The 19,330-nt window shown below is 49.1% G+C and overlaps 1 protein-coding gene across 1 annotated transcript in view; it reads left to right on the top strand.

Annotated features, from left to right (window-relative positions):
- Positions 1-19,330, top strand: part of AR (androgen receptor) — a 59,948-nt gene that overhangs the window by 30,444 nt on the left and 10,174 nt on the right. Inside the window, exons 3-4 of the mRNA XM_037408521.1 lie at positions 5,600-5,716; positions 12,416-12,703. Coding sequence (XP_037264418.1) covers positions 5,600-5,716; positions 12,416-12,703 — 405 coding nt within the window. The remainder of the gene's footprint in view (positions 1-5,599; positions 5,717-12,415; positions 12,704-19,330) is intronic.

The raw sequence follows: 19,330 nt of genomic DNA, 5'->3' as shown, positions 1-19,330 counted from the left end.
CTGGGTGCCCTGAGGGGTGGCAGTGCTCTGCGATGTGCCAGTAATTGCCAGCTGCTGGCTGCTTCAGCCTGCACTGGAGCCAGCTATCAGTCAGCGCATCGTCAGACATGCCATCGTTGGAGTCTGAAGCAGGCGACTTCAAACAGGCTCGGGAGTTAAAACATGATGGGTTTGTCTTGTTGCCAGAGTGCTGAGCAATTAAAACATTCTTGCTGGATTTAAGCATCTTTAAAATAAGGCCTTTTCAATTTGCACAGTCCTATAGCTGTTTGTTTTTAAGCTCATCGTTTAGCCTTGGCTTGCTCCAGGCTTCTTCTTGTATGGAGCTGTTACCTGCCTATGCTGTTAGTTCGCCATCTGTAGCTTCCGCACTTGTGTTTCTCTGCCTAGCTAATGTTTAAACTTGCAGACCATCATTTCTGATTCCCTGGAGAGCTTCCCCCTTGCTCTTCCCACAAAGCCAGCCAGCCTTCCCAGCAGTGCTGAAGCCTGTGCTGTGTCACGGCGGCTGGATGCTTTCCTTTTTTTTTTCCTTCAGTCTTCCAGTGAATACAGGTGACTATTAAGAAAGCACCTTTCCAAAGATAGTGTATTGCTAGTTGGCTCAGTGTTGGTTCCTGGGAGCTTCACAGCTGTGGCCTCTTTATTTCTAATTGGGGCATAGAGTGGGAGCTTCAGAGCGGAACCAGTGCCAAACCCGCAGGCTCAGCTCTCACCATAGCCCGGCTGGTGACAGCGATGGGGAGAAGAGTTTTTACAGAAGAGCACTAGAGACCCTGTGGTTCCATGAGACCCTGGGGGATTCGCTTTCTCAGAGAGCTTGGCCTTATCCCCCAGCTGTTAGAATTCGCTTTACGCCCTGAAATACAAGGATGTATTTCACAGGAGAAGAGAGAAGGATATCTCTCTTCCAAAAGGCATTTAATGGGTTTTCACATTCACAACTGTAAATCTTACTCCAGACTTTTGCATGGATTACTTTGCTTTCTGGAAGAGAAAGTGGCCACAGGATTTCGATTCAAGAACTTCTCTGGTTTGAGCAACTGATCTTTCTCCATAGATCTTGATTTTGAGTTTAGATTGGAGAACTGCTCTTCCCTCTGCTCCTGATGTTCACTGCAGTCCAGGTGATGAGCAGGAGGACCTGGTGATGGCAGAAGCATCTTTCTGCCTGGCGTGTAGTGGCACAGGAGGGAGCCCTAGCCAGCAGGGCTGTTCCCAGCAAGGGGGGAGGTGGCAAAGCAGCGTATTCCCAGTGTGCGGTGAAGGGACTTGCAGCCTGCAAGAGCCTCTGTTGCACAGACTGATCTCCTAGGGTTCCTATGCTGGTCTGGCACAGCAGGGGGGTGCTGAGGACCTTCGTAACTTTGCTTCTCACCTATGTACGTGTCAAACAGTGTCTGGATCAGCAGGGAAGGAGCCGGGTCTTCCCTAGGCATACATCTGTGGTGTCATCAGCTGGCTAGTTACCCCTGAGGCTGACACCTTGCGAACGTCCCCACTGTGAAGGCATTTTGGGTGATGGGCTTTGCAAAGAGCAGGACCACCGGGTAAGGTAGGAGGGTATGTTTAAAGTTTAGACCTGTACTTACAGGTTTTCAAAGCAAGAGCCTCTGCTTTGGAGTAATATGAGAAAGCATCTCTATTGTTTGCAGGAAGGAAGAAGGAAAAGAATCATTTCAGTATTAATAAAGGAAGAACTAGTGCATTTATCTTTAAATAATGAAGAGCTGATTGCAAATGTCTCAGCTTGTTCTTAAATGAAGATAGTAGATTATCCTGACATTAAAACCAAGTTTCCATTTATGAGAAGTTCCTTAAGACAGATAGAACCTGTCTGTATCCCAGCCACCCTTACTCGTTCCCTGGTTTTTTACAGCCAGAGGTGTCATCTCCTCCGTGTGCCCATGATGTGCTTAGGTGACACAGCCATTCGTGTCCCTGGCAGGTGGTGCACGCTCCCAGCTGGGAGAGGAGGGGTGGTGAATGCTGCTGCGGACAGAGCAGAGGAGCTGCCGTTGCTGGTGTATCCACCAGGGATGCCTGATTCGGTGGTGTGTCGGTCTGTGCCAGAGGCAATGTGTATCCTGGCCGTCCTGGTTCTCCGTGGTCAGTGGAACCAGTGGAGGTGGTTCAGGGTGGTGGCCTTCGCTGGGGCAGTGGTATGGTGTGGCCCCTCTCCCAGGTGCTGGGTTGGTTTCACAAACCATATCCACAGCTGGGATACCTGTGATGAGGGTGCTGAGTTTCTCCAGTAATTAAAAGAGGAATCTCTGCATCCCTAGGAATTCAGACAAGATGGGCAAGCAGCTTATTTGCGTGCTGAGCAGAAGCAGACTCAGGAATAGCCATTGCGTGACTGTGTGTTTCCCTTTTTGTTAATGACTAACAGCTTAAAATAAACAGTACTAGACTGCATGTACAGTTAACAGAAAATTGGTTCCTGCCCCAAAGAGTTTATTTTGTGAACCAGGAAGCAGGCCTTGCTATTTCACCAAAACCACTGTAGCGTGTCAGTGGGGTGAGTTGTTGACTGCTGCTTAAAAGCTCGCATCCATCCGAGCCCATCGGCAGGGAGGTAAAGTTGTTGTAGACACTCTTCTAACGTGCCCGTTCTGTGCAGGTGGTCCGGGAGGGCTGGCACGTGCCGAGGCACCCTGCCCAGGCCCGGCTGGTGGGAGGGAGGTCAGTCCCTCTCTGTCCCTTCCCAGCAGAGCCAGAGGTGGAGGATGCTGCTGAAGAGTTGATGGGAAACGGCTGCCTCATGCAGCAAGGCTTGAACCCAGTTCCCAAATCTCACCTGTCTCCCTGCTCCCATCCTGCGGGTGCCCATGGGTGCCTGGGGGCATGGAGCAGGGTGGGGGGTGAGCCAGCGTGTTGGGACACTGCATGGAGCTCAGGGGAGAGGAGGGGGCTGGGCGGTGTTCCTCCTCTTGGCAGGGGAATTTAGATAGAGCCGTGCCTGACCCTGGAGCGTCCTTGTGGGGCTCGGGCAGCGACTGTGCTGCCTTCCCTTCCTAAAGTCATTCATGGGAAAGGCTTGACCTTTTAAAGGATTTTGAGCTATTGTTGTTGCAAAAATGCTGTAGTTTAGACTAGGGAGGCGAGATAGGGAAGGAGCAGGAGCCAAGGGGCGAGCCAGAGGGTTGTATGGATGCTCCTAGGGCAGCACTGCTTGTGGGCAGCCCGACAGCCTCAGCCAGGGACCAGTTTGGCTCTGTGGTCTGGGCTGGAGTGTTCCTGATAGTCCCAACCCCAGACATTTTATACTCGTGGTAGTTTCAATAGGCTCTGGAGCATCCCAGTGTCAGACATTGTCACAAGTCAGGAATCCTGCTGTGCAACTGGAGGGGAAGGAGAGCCAAGTCACCTTACAGCTCTCTGTGCCCATGCCCGAGAAAGGAGGGCGTCCATTCTTGTTTGATGTATGCACGTAAAGAGGTCAAGCGGAGAGAGTATGGCCTCAGCACTTGTTTCCCATAGCACAGAAATAGCTTCAAGTAACCCGGTTTCAGCTGAAGTAGTTTATTACTCATCCTCCTCAATGAACCATTGAAAGGGAAGGTGGTGCTTGTGTCCTCTGGGATTCGGTGTAACTGCTGCTCCTGAGGCTTGTGTAAGTGTCCTTAAGCTGGTAATGAGCAAGCGGCGGGAGGTGAGAAGAGGTCCTGATGAGAACAGTGTTAAAAGGATTTAGCAAGGTATCACATGCTGCAGGTAATGCACTCTTGCTCCATTATGTCTCCAGCCTTAACAGCAAAGGCATGGGGCTGGTGTAATGATCAGCTTTTAATGGGGATGGTTATAAGTTCACATATGGGGTATTTTTGCAGCCCTTTGGCATGGCCCTGTGCACGTGCAGAATGAGGAGGAGCTGATTATAAGCTGAGCCTTGTAATGGCTTTCCTGCGACCCCGTGGTGAGGGGCTGCAGGTGGGGTTTCACCGGGGTAGCAGTGGGACCTTTGGGGGCTCCTTCTTCCCAAGGGTGCGGGAGACAAAGCGGCTCTGCGGAGCTGGGAGGGTGGTGGGTAAGCAGCAGACAGTGCCAGCGAGGCCTGTGATACTGGGATACTAAACGTTTGCTGCTGTTCCTGATCCTGGTATCTTCAGAAGTTGTGGGGGGAGGGTGGGGCGGGCGGGGAGCCATTGTATCAATGCACCAAAATCGGTGCATCTCTTGTCAAAACTGGTACATTAAGAGTTAAGATTCAACCTTGTCCTATTAATGGATCTCTGGTGACTCCAAAGGGCTGTTCCTATAAGAATACAGGAAGCAAGGGCAGGTTGATGAATACAAGGTTAAGCTGGGTATAGGCTGTTTTCCCATGTAAGCTACTTAATGCAAAGTTTGTGAGGTGCCCAGCTCTGTTATTGACTGAGACTGGTTTAGCTTGGAATGGTATGAAGAACATCAGATAAATCCTTATCCAGTAAACGTGTTTAGACTTGACAAGAAAACAAGTGATGAGTCAGGAAGGAAAGCTACTTTTTGGCATGTCTAGAAAATGAGGCAGGAACACCACACACACCCCCCCCCCCCAAAAAAAAAAAAAGAGCAGAAATCTGGGGCTCTAAGGGCTGTGCTCAAAATGAGCAGAAAGGTGAGTCTAATATGCCAGGTAACCTGACAGTAACTCACTCCTGAATTTTCTGCAAGCCCCTCTAGTCCCGCTGCTGCTCAAGGGCTGCCTCACTGGGAATCACTGGCTGGTCCCAGTTTCCTCCTGGCTGGCTGGGAGTGCAGCCTGGGGACAGGTGACTGGTGCGACCCTGGCACGGGACCAGGGCAGCAGAGCCTGTGGGCCAACAGCCCCCATGCAGGCAGCTCCCCAGCCCTGTCTGTAGCCTGCAGGCAGCAAACCCAGTTAGAGTTAATAGGTGGTACCAAAAATAATTCAGCCCCAAAAAATGCTGTAAAGAAAAGCACGGTTGTAGAGGGAAGGCCACTGTCTGGGGACTATATTTAGCAAACTGTAGGTGAATGCCGTGGCAGGAGAAGCAAACTGTATTTTGAAGGGGTTCTGGGAGAAAAACTGTTCTTCACAGCAAAAGGCAAGCAATAGATGTGTGACATTTAAAAAATGAGACCCAAACTATCCATACTTCGTTATTTAATTGCTGTTTATTGACTACCTCTGCTGTGCTGCAGGGTGCAGAGCGATGTTTCTCCTGGGAGATCGTGATGTAAAAGCCTGTGATGTGTGGGTGGAGAGGAGCAGCGCTGCCGGCGGGGAGGGCAGGTGGGGAAGGGGTGCCGAAGTATGGCAAAGCAGCAGTGCCCACGGCTGCCTTTCGGTAGCCAGCCCTCGTACAAAGCCTGTGTATCTGGCAATGAACCTCTCCTGTGGCAGCAGAGGAAGAGCGGTGCTGTTTTCCCAACAGATACCAACTTCCAACATAAATCTTCTTCTGGAGGGTGAACTGGGAAACCAGCACTGATATAGTTCTCTCTTCTCTTATTCTGCTCCTTTCTTCTCCTCCAGCGACGCTGGTGACCCTGGTGATACTGAGAAAGAAAATAACAAGTCCGTTTCTCCTTGTAGACCCAGTGTGATTGGTACCCACCACCCATCTGCCGTTTCCTCTGTTATTTGTAGGTAAACAGAAATACCTCTGTGCCAGCCGGAACGACTGCACCATCGACAAGTTCAGAAGGAAAAACTGCCCGTCATGCCGCCTGCGAAAGTGCTACGAGGCTGGGATGACACTCGGAGGTACTGCCTGAGCAGCGGGCTGCGCAGCCCGGCTGCTGCTGCAGATAACGAATGTACTCAGCATATTCATAACAGTTGGTAAATGGCTGAAAGAGTGAGGCTGATGGAGTGTAATGAGCTTCAGGAAACACTTGCAGGTTTCTAATACCAAAACTAATTTTCATTAAAGTTCTGTTTGACTTTCAGGAAACATTGTTTTTCCTTAGTTTAAAACCTTGTTAATCTGAAAAGATGTAAATGGCTGGGTAAAGTGGATTCTCGCTCACGCGGAAGCCTCTTTGAAGAGAGCACTCCCATCTTAGGATGATTTTTCCCAGGCAGAAAGGGGCATTTTTCTTCAAAAAACTGGAGGCCCCCCAGTATTTTCCTTTGCTGAACAGCAGTTGCTCCTGTCTCACTGGTAAAAGATCCTTGTTACAGTTTGTTTCAAAACCTGTAGCACTGCCAAAACCTGACAGAGCACCTGTATCCAAAATCTGATGTTTTCTGCTCAAAATCTAGACGCTACAAGGGGGATCACTGGGTGGCTCATCTTTGAGTTCATTTGATGTGAGGGTGAGGAAGAAAAATGGGGCTGATGGACCTGACTCATGATGAAAATGGGAGCCAGAGGTGATAGAGAAAGGAAAGCCTCAGGCACAGGGCAGAGGGAAGGGGGGAGCCCTGGCTAGTTATGATGTGCTGACATTTTAGTTTAAATATTTCTACCACTGCTGGGATGTGCAGTGCCTCCTGGAGCTGCTGGGCTGCAGGAACCTTGTCTTGAAGAACTTGCTACTGAAACGGTTCTGGTTGATTGCTTATCGAGGAGCAGTGGTTTTAATTTTATTTTTCTCCTGGATGGTTCTTAAAGCTCGGGTACCAACAGCTGGCAGGGCAGGAGCCTGCCTCTCCCCTCTGCTTCTGCAGCAGTGAGTGGTAAATCTGAGTGCAGGGGGTGGGGGGGAGTGATGCAAACGATGCTCAGCTCACTCCTTTCCTCCTGGTAGCAAGCAGAAAAACCAAATGTCCCAAAAGGTAATGCAATCCTAAAACCTCGTGATGTCAGCCCCCTGGGCTGGTTCTGATGGTGCTTCACTTACCCTGCCACCCTCAGGCGAACCGTCAGCAGACGGCAGGGTGCTGCCGCTGCAGTGCCTTGGGAGCAACGTGCATGGGCACGTGCCATGGCGCACCCCAGTTCGGGAGTGCCAGGGAGGTGCCAGAGCCACCTGATGCCACCAGGCAGGCAGTTTGCTTGCTGAGTTATCAGGCAGCTATCTCTGTCTCGGTTCCCTGGTATCTCCTTCACCCGTTCTACTCCCAACCTGGTCATCCAGCCCAGCTGGGAGGGAGCAAGGGCAGAGGAACCTGTCCCAGAGCCATGCCTGCCCAATGCCTGCTTGCAGGAGTCCCTGATGACAGTCATTTTTGTGGCCACTGGTAGCCATGGCTTCCCAGGGAAGCAGGGAGGCTCCTCCTTGTCTGCCTGGGACATCAGAACCGGGGTGCTGCCTGTGGTGTTGCTGGGCTCCTGAGCCAGGGAACCAGGACGAGGAGCCAGACCCAGCTCCCTGGTCCACAGCCAGCAGAAGGGCTTTGTAATACCATCCAAAACAAGCACGCTCTTATTCTTAAGCGCTTTTTTTCTGGTGAGGTTTCCTTAAGTAAGAGAAGAAATACATCAGTGTAACCTTCTTCTGCAGGACACACTGACAAAATTAATGCTAATACTGATAGCCACCCCCCTCCCTTTTATTTTTCTCAAGCTCTTTGGGTCACCCTGACCTGTTCTGCCTGGTCTGTTTTGCATTTGTTTTGAATGTCGGTTTAAAAGCAATTGTTGAAAAAACATGCACGCTATGAGTTTGTCCACAGTTATTTCTCCCACAGCAGAGAAGCAGAGCATTTGAAAACACTTCCAAGCTCCAAACAGTTGTTTTTAACTGCTTGTTAATTACCAGTCACTTTGAGGGTACAACAGAGCTGCCTGTCACCAGCAGACCTGCAGCTCTCAGTAGGTTTAATGGGAGGAGGAGGTGACACATTGAATACCTTATTTAGGGCTCTCTGCTTTGGCACAGAATGGCAATATGTCAAAGCACTTTGTTACTGATTGAGATCACTCTGACCTGCAAGCTGAAATCCATTAAACAGAATCTTCTCTCCCGATCAACACTGTAAAACCCAAGAGAAGAAAAAGGGAAGAAAAAAAAGTTATAATGCTGGTTTCATGTGCTCAGTTCTGCTGGTCCACTGTCCTGCCTCTCCCGCAGCACCAGTTCCTAGTGCAAGCGCAGGTGCCTGCAGGGCTGCACGGACTGTGCCAGCCCCTGTGCATGGGGAATGTGCTGCTGCACGGACTGTGCCAGCCCTCGTGCACACACGGGCACCCAGACCCCTCTGCCTTGCTCCTGCCTGGACCCTGCCCACCGCTCAGCCAGTGCAACTGCTGCTGCACTACAGAGCTCTGCATTTAGGGTGCCTCCCGGTTGTTTGCTGCCAGTGTGTTTTACATATATGTTTATATATGTTTTATATATATTTTATGTACGTGTATATATATTTTTATTAAAATAGTATGTATTATTTATATAATGGCATGCAAGGTGCCGTAGGCTGTTACCATTGTGAGAATCAAGCACCTGTGCCCTCGGCCGGGGCTGGCAGCCCGCCTGCGCTGCAGGAGGTCTCAACCAGCAGCTGTGCCGTACACCTTTAGCCTAACTGCTGAGTGTGGGTCCTGTCTTGGGGCAAAACCTCCCAAACATGTCAAATCCAGTTTGTTTCATTGATGACAGCGCTAGAAGACTACTGTAGTAACTGCTGATACCTTGTAAAAGCCCAAGGCATGAGGCATACCTGTATTTAGTCCTAATTCAGGTCCAGTTGCTGTGGTTGAAATAGAGTAAATATCCTATAAAAGCATTTGATACCGATGTAAGCATTTCCAGCGGTGGAGAATCTAATGTGTTTTTTTCCATGCAGTTGCAGTAATTAATTATGTTCAGTGTTGTGATAGATGTACCTTATTTTTCATCTTGTCTGTCCTTGATTTCCAGCAACTGGATCTTTATTACAGCGTTGCTTGCTAGATTGAAAAACCTATCTTTATTGAATTTCTGTCCCCACAGTGGGTATTTGTTGGCTGTGATTTAATAACCCTATGCCTTCTGCATAGTCATCTAGGTAAAATTCTTTATTTCCTTGCTCCAAGGTGTGTTGTCTGGTCCTTACTGTTCTTATGGCTGCTGCAGTTTGCCAACACCTGCGTCACATGGTGAGCATCTAATTGCAGTTTCCCAGTGTCAGCAGCATCAGTTCTTAAAGGCGGTGGCAAGATGCTCGCCAGGCTGGTGTTTCCCGTCCTTCACGTGGCACAGGATCCTGCTAGTCCTGTGGCCACCAAACCACGCGGCCAGCTCAGGGCTCTGTGTTCGTCTGTCAGCTTTGGGCCTGAGTTCAGGCTGCCGAGGAGTTCGACAGCCACTGAGCATCAGGCTCACTTGCTCAGTTGCTCCATATCTGCTTACAGAGATGGGCTTTGCTGTGGTAGATGGAGCTTATCAGCAGGCCTCAATTGCTCTGTTTGGTGATCATTCCTTAATGCTCGTTACTGTTCTCCCACCTCTGCATTGTCATACAGACTCTTTTAGTAGAAATGGTTAATTTTCTTTTTGGACTGAATGTAAACGTTCACTAGCAAAGGGCCGTGAACAACCCTCACAAGAAACGAACCTGTCTGATGTTTCAACATTTATAATTACTTTTGAGATATATCATCTCGGTGATTTAAGATCCTTCAGCTGTACTGCCTGATTTTATATTGTTTGAGTCTTTTTAATTCATGTGGGCCAGACTGACTCAGATCTCTTATTAAACATGTCTGCTATACCAGTACTATTATAATTATTAACTAAAATTATCATGCCAGAGAGGGTTGATAGCTTGACAGGGTCTGGTTTTGACAAGCCACAGGTTGATATTAATAAAAAAATTGAAGACAGGATATAAGTCAGTCCTGTTTCAGCTTCTCTGACATTCCGCCTGTAGCTGAAATGAGCGTGCGGTGCCCGGGGCTGGCAGGAGTTCTCTGTCACTGCAGTGCAAGAGCACTTTTCTTCCAGGTTCCCAGAACTTTCCTGAGTCCCAGCACTCGTGAAAAATCCCTGCTGGAGCCCAGAGCTCCTCGACCGGGTATGCCTGGCAGGAGGGTGGGTAGGTGTAAGTTGCTTAGAATATGTGTCACCTTGATAGTGGCTCTATGGCATGCTCCCTAGGGATTCTTGCACCGGTGAATATTGTATCATGATACCATATAATTGCGTCCTTTAAGCTTTTTTCCTGGTACATGGGATGTCTTCTCAGTTAGCCCCAAGCTGGACAGCAGAGGTGCTGCAGGTGGGATGCGGGGACGGTGCCACATTGGTGGAGGCTGCCGAGTGCTCTTGTCCCTGCCGAGAGCTGAGCTGGGCCACCACCTGTTCTCATCCCACCTGCTGGGCTTCATCCCACCTCAGTTTGGAGAAATACAGCATAGACTTCTGCCTAGCTTAGCTCCTCCTAGAATAAAATACAACAAGTGTCTTTAATTTGTATTTTTTTATTTCTGTTTTTGTTCCCAGTAACTGCTGAGTAGGATCTACCACCAAAAAAGGTTTTTGCCCAGATGACTGAGTATAAGCTCGTCGTTACCTCTGAAGCTTTTCTCCATCTAGTAACACCAGTATTTCAGTGATCTGTGGAACAACTGCTCCTGTAAAGCACAAATATAAGGCTCCTCTGATAAGAGCAGTTATCACCTGCCTTCACTGCTCTGACATGGAGGAGCATGGTTTACGCCTGCAGTCTCAGAGCCAATGTAGCTGGTTGCTTGCTCTCTTACTTCACTGAATATTTTTTAGTACTAGATAATTCAATTTTAAGAAAAATATTTAACGTTTAAGCCAAACTACACGCGTGTTTTATACAGCGAGGGTTTGGCTCCACTCACGCATGGGACCTGATGGGCACGGGTTACTCATCTTTGGAAGATACAGTTCAGGTTTTAGTTCTTCTTTTAAGCCGGGGAGCTTTGCTTTCCCAGCAGCTCTCCCATCTCTAAAGGCCGAGAGCCCAGCGCAACCGTGAGACGTGGCTCCTGCCTCAGGCGGGGTCAGCCCCGCTGCCCCTGCCCCAGTTAACACCAGGGTGTTTGGAAATGGGGGTCAGCGCTGGGCGCTCCCCTCCCTGCCTGCTGGAAGCAAAAACCCCAGCGGCTGCCAGGGAGAGCGGTGCTAACGGGGTCAGAGAGGAGAGTGGTGGGTCCCTGCTGGGTCCTGGTGCTGCCTGTGACTTCTGGAGGGGTGGGAGAGGGGGCTGGGTGCCCTGGCTGCCCACCGCCCCGGCAGGTGATGGCTGGGGTGTCGCACTGCGCTGCAGCCGTTTTCCTGTTGCGCTCTTTTGTTTTTATTGCTCTTTCCTCCTCCTTTTTTGCAGAGCAGCCCATCTTAATTGCTTGTATAGTATATCACCCAAAGTACATTACTTAAAGATCAGTGTTCTGAATTGATTTACAAAGCTGTACTTTAACTTGACATTTTTATGTTTTGCTGCTTATTTTTCTAATTACAGCTGAAAGGAAATTTGAGATAAGTATCATGTAATGAAGGAGCCAAAACCCCAAGGACAATCGGTTTGATGTTACTTTCTCTGCTTGAATTAAGCAACTGGCTTTTTTTCTCTCTAATTAAATAGGGGGGTTGGAGTCAGTGAGGGGTGAAAGCTGTTCCTGTCTGCAGTAGCCTGCCAACCTGTGTTGTGCTGAACATGTCATGCAGATATCAAATTAGGTGAACACTGACTCCCCAAGAATTCTGATCTCACGCATCTGAAGCTCCTGGTGTATCTTTCTAGCAGACGAGTGTCTGTAATTATGAGCCAGATGCACAGGAGAAGCACTTTGTCATGGTGACAGGGCACAAGGTGCTGCCTCCTTGCAGTCCCACCCCACAGGCTCACTTGGCTGAGGTTGCCCTTGAGGCTAGCTAGCAGACCGAGGCCACCCCTGCTCAGCCTTCTCCTTGTTGGTGGGCTAGCTGGGGAAACTCCAGGGAAACAGCCATGGAACTGCCTGCTAGCTCTTAAAATGTATTTTCCATTAATATGTTTGTAAGGCAGTGACCTGGCTGGGAGAGCTTGTTTATGCAAGTGTTGCAGGAGCCCCGGGCAGGGAGAAGGTTTTTATCTTGGTTACATCCCACTTCCACTCTGGCCCAGGATGGAACAGCCCCGCTTGAGCCTCCAAGTGCAATGGCTTTTTTCCCTGGAACCTGACCATCTACTGAGTTTGTGTGCTTGCCTTTTTAATTGTGTGTGAGTAGCTGTTTGGGTCGAGTCACCTCTTCTCTCTTTTCTCCGGTTCTTCCTCTGCGTTTCTCACTGGGAGTTAATGTGAGACTGGTCACAGCTGAGGATGTAAATGGTGCTTGTTCTTTTCCACGTAAGATTAATGAGCAAATGGATTTCCTTGTGCAGCATGTGCTTCCTTTCGTCCATACATGAGGTCTGTGATGCCGGTGCACTCTTTGGGCGGCATGCACTGAAGGAGTAGCTGCTGCTGGTCATTGTTTTTCCTTTCCTCGTAAATCTAAGTGGAGGCCAAGAAACCTTGAGGGTTTTTTTGTTTTTTTGTTTTTTTGTTTTTTTTAAGTCTCACACTAAAATGTGTCATTTCCACAGCCCGCAAGCTGAAGAAGCTGGGTAACCTGAAGACACAAGATGACATGGAGGCAGCCAGCTCATCCAGCCCCACAGAGGAGCAGGCTCCTGAGATGGTGATGACACGCATTGATGGGTATGAGTGCCAGCCCATCTTCCTCAACGTCCTGGAGGCCATTGAGCCTGGTGTGGTGTGTGCTGGCCATGACAACAGCCAGCCAGACTCCTTCTCCAACCTGCTGACCAGCCTGAATGAGCTCGGGGAGAGGCAGCTGGTCTACGTGGTCAAATGGGCAAAGGCCTTGCCAGGTGAGGAAGGAAACAAACAAAGCCCGTCCCTTCCTTGGCACGTTCCTACAGCACCCTTGTTTGCATCGCCGGGGGTGGGTTTGAAGGAGGTGGTCTGCAGCCCATGTCCCACCATCACACAGTTGCTTGGGGGAGCATCTTCCGGGGCACCTGTCTGTGTAATACCTTTGTAAAGCAGGCTGCGGCAGCATCAGGTTTTGCCTCCTTTGGGCAGCTGGTTGATGGGAGAGGTGACTAGGGGGTGACAAGGTACATCAAAACTTAAGGTTTGGGTTATGATAACACCTGGCACATGCTACCGTGTGGGCATGTGGCTGCTCCCACGCCGGAAGGGTGCAGGTTTGGGGTTCAGGGTCTTGCTCTCTTCCCACTCTCCCTGTGAGGATTCTGTTCCAATTCCAGGGCTGTGTCCGCCAGACCTGCAGAAGTCTTCTCTAAGGAAATATTAGCCCCGTCCCATAAGCTGCATGAAGTGGTGAAAAGGGTAAATTGCCCAGGTGAACCAGAAGTGTGCCACTTTGTGATGTGAAAGCGAGAGGGGGGAAACTGCTGAAAGGAGCTGAGGCTTGCGAGATGGGAGAAATCCTTCCTCCCCACTTCTATATTTCACAAGCCAATTAATTGTAAAATAGCAAAAGAGACATACAAAATCCCAAAGGGCTTTTTCCTGGCAGTCAGATTGCTCGTGTGACAGGCTGGTGGAATATATTTATGATGCATTCAGACTTGTGATATGGGAGTACATTAGGGTCAGGAAGTTTCCAAATGGTAATAATTAGCAGGTGCTGTAAATGAGAACATCCCGGTGATACATCGAATACACTCCTTGGTTCTGACCATAGAGGTTACCAGTCTGTAACATGCTGCCTGTTGCATGTTGTAATCCTGCCAATGGAATGAATGAAATTACAGAAGACTGAGATCACCCTGGGTGCAGCGGGATGCAGTGCACCTCCGGCATCCCTGATGCTGGGGCACGGAGATGATGCCGAGCTGCCTGCCTCATCCTGGCCTTGTTCCACAGGAAATGCCACAGAAAAGAGGGATCCTACTCTTTGTGTGGGGTGTTATGACCAGAGGCAAAATAAGCTTGCTACTTGTCCTGGTTTTGGCTGGGATGGAGTTAATTTTCTTCCAAGTAGCTGGTGCAGTGCTGTGGTTTGGATTTAGTATGAGAATAATGTTGATAACACACTGATGTTTCAGTTGGTGCTAAATCATGCTTCCCCCAGGCCAAGGACTTTTCAGTTTCCTGTGCTCTGCCAGTGAGGAGGTGCACAGTGAGCCGGGAGGAAGCGGAGCCAGGACAGCTGGCCCGAACTAGCCAAAGGCATATTCCATACCATAGGACATCATGCTCGGTATATAAACTGGGGGGAGCTGGCTGGCTGCTGCCGATCACTGCTGGGGGACTGGTCAGTGCGGGGTGAGCAACTGTATTGTGCATCACTTGGGGTTTTTGCCTTGGGTTTTATTCCTCCATCTCCTTATCCTCTTCGTAACAATTACTGTTGATATTACTATTATTACTACCACTACTACTGCTACTACTTTATTTAAATTATTAAACTATTCTTATCTCAGCCCAGAGGTTTTACCTTTTTCCGATTCTCCTCCCCATCCCACCGCGGGGCAGGGGGGCAGTGGCTGTGTGGTGCTTAGTTGCTGGCTGGGGTTGAACCACGACACCGCTATATACCAAAACCTGGTGATGAACTGCAGCCAGATGTTTGATGTTCCCAGAAATAGAGCAGTCCCCTGGAAGTAGATTGACTGGTGGCCCAGGAGGGCTGTTGGTCTGCATATGCTTAAATGCACAGTAGTCCATTCTGTTTCTTATATTCTCGAGTCAGAAAAGGTTCATCTAGCTTGTGAAACCAGGAACAAGTCCTGCTTACTCTTCCAGCTTATCTACATCAGACATCAAGATTTCTTTAGAAGAGTACAAGGAGACACCATCAAACCCGACCGGCAGTCCGGGGGCTGAGGTTGTAAAACTGCGGTAGGGCTAATGGAAAGGGAGAGTGCTTTGAAAAACATTTTTCATCGTAACCACCCCCTTATCAAAGGCTTTTACTCTCCTCTACTGCACCTGATCTCCGACCCCAGGCTGCATGGCAGCATGGCTTATGACAGCTGCTGCACCACTGCCTCCTGGTGCCGGTGCCCGCTGGGCCAGCATCTGGGCAAAATTAATTCTCATCTTACATCTGAGCGGTCATGGCTCTGGGCACTCACAATATAACCGCAACCCCCTCCACAGGCCAGGGCTCCCAGTGCGCACACTGTGGTGGGATGCTGCCTGGCTGCCCTCCCTGTCCTGCTGGTGCTGGCTGACCGTTAGCATCATTGTGCCCTGGGAGAGAGGCAAGGCCAGGGTTTTTTTTTCCCAGCTTTCTCCAGAAGTTCCCTGACATGTGCCAGTGCTGGAGGGCTCAACAGTAATAATCACAAATTTGCCACTCAGTCATTCTCCTGATGTGTTCCAGGGGAGGGGTGAATAACTGCCAAACTGGTGCTGTTCTGGTGCTGCGGGCAGTGGCTGTGCTGCGGCAGGCACTGCTTTCCCTGCCTGCACCGTGGGCACTGCGCTTTTTGAGTAAACTTGCAGAATCCTACTCCATAGCCAGAGGTGATTTGCTATCTAGAATTTGTTTGAATTGTATTTTGGTGTTTTCAGTTCCCAGGTCTGTAGGTTGGCTTGGCAGCTTGGCACTGGGCAGGCTTCTGAGAGGGGCGAATATGTGCAGGGGTAGAAGTAATGGCAACAGAAGCCAGCAATTTAAAACAGTGGGATGCAGTTGTTTTCATCAAAACGGAAAGACCTTCATGTGGTCTGTTGGGAGGCTGTTTAATGAACGCTGTTGCTGGCGAGGTGCAACAGCAGACTGGAGGGCTTGATGGTCTGCTGCTGCATGGCAGCACAGCCTGCCTCAGCCGTGAGGAGGAGGAGGACTGCCCGTGGCTGAAGCCAGAGTGGCACACCTCATCAGGCACTCCTGGTACTGATCAGGCAAACCTGGCTCTGTCCCCTGCCCAGCCAGGCAGCCCAGCAGTGGGTGTCAGCTGCCTTATGGAAAGGCTGTGTGGTCCTCAGTAGATCCACGGGAAGGGTGGGAATGTTATCCCTGCTTCCTCTTTCTCCATTATAGAAGCTCATCTGGCACAAGCGTCAGCTTAACTAAGCATATGCAGCTCTGCAGGTCAGTTATGATAGCTATTGATGCAAAGATGCAAAGGTTTCCCTTTCCAGTGACAGCTGCCAGTGGGAGGAGGGGGAGCTTGCACCTGCAGCAGAGGTACCCCCTGTCTGATAATAGTGACAATAGATTAATATTGGTTAACAGGTGATTATTGACCTTGCATCCGGCACTGAACATCACCTGTATACCAAGCGTGGTCAATACGCAGTGAGCTGATGCTGCGCTTCTTCCCACCAGGATTCAGTGATACCCTGGGAGCCAGACTGCACCGGGCGGGAGCGTTTTGGCATCCTGCTTGCCTGCAGCGGCAACATCAGCCGCTGTCTAGTGGAGAAAATGTAATGTATGGCCCTTTGGGCCCTATGCAATTGAAATTCTGCATAGGAGAAGGTGGAATCAAACTGGTTTCCCTGGAAAGATAAAATATTCACAGCTTGCCAAAAGAGCTGCTGAAACACAGAATTAAAAAATCTAGTTAAATCCGTAAAATCATTCCACTTCAAGGTAAGTGGAAGGAGTTTGTATTTTCCCTTTTCCACATACATCAATTCAGTAAAGATTTAATTTAAAGCAGCACTGAGACGCATTAGTTTAAAGATCATTTTAACTGTCGGTAAATGAACATCTTCAGCTCATTCCCGAAGCTGTTGGGACATCGGTCTGTGACAGCCCTGGTCTGTGGGTGCCGGGAAGGGCTGTGCGTAGCGCAGCAGTGGAAGGGCACGGGCAGCAGAAGGCTGCGGCCGGGCGGGCAGGTGAACACCCTTCGTGTTTTCTGCAGCTTGGTGCACGTGTGATGAGGTGAAATACTCCACCTGGTATTGTGGGAGGTGGAGGCATTTATTAGAGCTGTTGCAAAATCTGGGTGTACTTGCCATTAGTTGGGGCTTTATGGGTGTTCAGGCCACTGCTTGATTGTTTTTCCTGTTTCAAATACAGTGCCTTACAATGTAATTAAATCAACATATCTGTATAACTCACCCTTTAACTATAAAGGTGCAATGAATTGTGCATCTTTTTCCATTCTCTGGACAATAACATTTCCAGCTGTAAAACGAGTATTTCTTTATGTTAGGAATGTTACTTACAGTGACTTGTGAGGTGTTCAGCTGCTGATCTATTAGGAAGGTATCATTCTGGCATTGAGAGACAATATACAGAACTTACCTCCAAACTATGCTGCTTTACAATTATTCACAAGAAAAAGGTTATGCACTGACCTTTTTCAAGTCATCGGTAAATTTAATTTTACTTTTGCTATGATTTCTTTCTGTAGAAGGTGTCTTCATTTGGGTCTCTTCAAAATATGCCGGTACTAAAAATTCAACAATATATTGTAGTGTTAGGCTTGTATTAATTTTCTTCTACAGGTATTTTGGCCATACATCATCTAAGATGCCTGGAGCAGGGAGGCTTCAGGAAACGATAGGTATCTGGTTTCTGAAAATCAGGGTTGTTTCAAGGCATTTCAGCTCCGAAATGGGAAGCAGGGATTCCTTTTAGAGGTCAGGCACGGTGTTTCTAGAACTTGTTTTTGTGGACAAGCAGAAAGCAAACTTGAAGTCCTGTAACAACAAAACTGTTGTGTTCAAATGCCTTTCCTTAAACACTGATAAAGCTTGTGCAAATATTTTTTCTTTTAGTGAACATAATTACAAGGTAATGAACAACTGCAGCAAAGTCCCTCTTGCAGCAGAGATTGGGAGACACAGATCTTTCCCCAGACGGCTGGACAGCTGACCCTGGCTGTGCCGGGCTGGCAGCCCTGGGCGGGTGCTCAGAGGCTTCGGGGCTGGGTGCGCAGGCACGGGCAGTGCTTGGAGCATCACTGCAGGCAGGTGAGATGGGGAGGTGCTGCCAGGGACGCTGCTGGCGGCGCTGGCGCTTCCAGCGGCTTCAGCCTGTTGATGCTGAACCCAGCAAAAGAGGGAGGGACCGTTTGTGTGAATTAGGGTTAAATTTCACAGTTTGCTGTTCACTGGTATGTTTTCCATCTCCAAGTCACTTACAGAGTACAGGGTTCCTCTTCGGTGTGGGGATTTTACGGGCCTTGCTCCCAGAATGGAGGCATGAGGGAAGCCAAATATCAGAGACCTCTGGTTTGCCCTCTTCCTCCCCCACCTCATCCTCCCCATCACGCCTTGGCTCACAGTTCATGTCTGGCCCTACAGCACCTCTTGGGCCCAGCTTCTCATTGGGAAGTTTCTGCACCTTTTCTGAAGACAGAGCACTGACTGTCATAGATACATTTGCATTCATAGGGTTTTCTTGCCTGCGTGGTTAAGAGCATCTTTCCTGGGAAGCTGCTCCGCCCTAGCAGTGGGTGTGTGTACTCGCCTCCCTGTGCCAGGCCTGCACTGAACCTTTTCCAGAGCTTCCTTCAAACTATGGAAGGAGTTTTGGCCATCAGTCTTCAGTTTGATTTGCTCTTTCCTTATCACTCTGTTTTTTAGTAGAGTGTTGTCTGCTAATTCCCTCAGAGGACAAGATACATTTTTCTAAAAAGAAAGGTTTTTTGTGGTGTGCAGTACTGTAATTAAATATGAAAATCTTAGACATGTCCTAGAGATGAGTATGGCTGATTGTATGAAGTCCTTGAGGTGCCCAGGTGCCTGGTTTGTGCTCGTGCGCTGTTCGGGGGTCCCGCTCTGGCTGCCAGAAGGTGGGTGTCCAGCCAGCGGTTGGGGTTTGGTGGGGCACTGCTCGTGTGCAGGCTTCAGTTCTTTGATCCGGTGACATGCAGGCTGAAAAAGGAGAATGTACAGATGTGCAGCAGGTTCAGTCAGCAATAAAACACCGTTTGTGCTCATTTGCAGTTGACAGCTTCCCAAGCAAAAGACAGATGCTTGCCTCAATGAGTTGTAATAATGCATAACTGCAGATGTTAGAATTGCTCTAATATTTGATTGAAGTAACATATGATTTTCTTGAAACCAGATTACATTTGACTACTTAACAAGTATCTGGAAAAACATACTGTGTTGGAGGTGATGTTCATGCATGTGTTGTAAACATGCCTCGGATTTGACTGTGAACCACCATCTGAGAATACTAATTTGAATTTAGTTGATACTTTGTTTAGCTTGAGATTCGGCAGAGGTTTTCATATTCATTTTCATAGTCATTGGGTGAATAAATACGTTGTGTGTTTGACAGAGAAACTAAAGCAGCCTGTGAACCATGCTATGAGGCGTCAGGGTTACTTGCTGGCTCTGAGCGTTATATGCTAAAATCCATTTACTTAAACTTGGTGAAGTCCTAACGGGTTGAAAATAATGGAAGTTTTTTGGCTTATGTCCTTGGGTGCCAGAATTGCACCAAAGGAGGTAATTGGTTTGGTGAGGGCTTGTTTCTGCCTCGGTGCCTGGAGAAGGCGAGCTGGTAGCTTTGTAAGTGCTGGGGCTCTGGCTGCGCTTCAGCTGGT

Source organism: Falco rusticolus, chromosome 14, assembly GCF_015220075.1.
Source record: "Falco rusticolus isolate bFalRus1 chromosome 14, bFalRus1.pri, whole genome shotgun sequence".
Lineage (NCBI taxonomy): Eukaryota > Metazoa > Chordata > Aves > Falconiformes > Falconidae > Falco > Falco rusticolus.
Note: the sequence above shows the minus strand (reverse complement) of the source record. Positions and strands in the feature narration are given on the sequence as shown.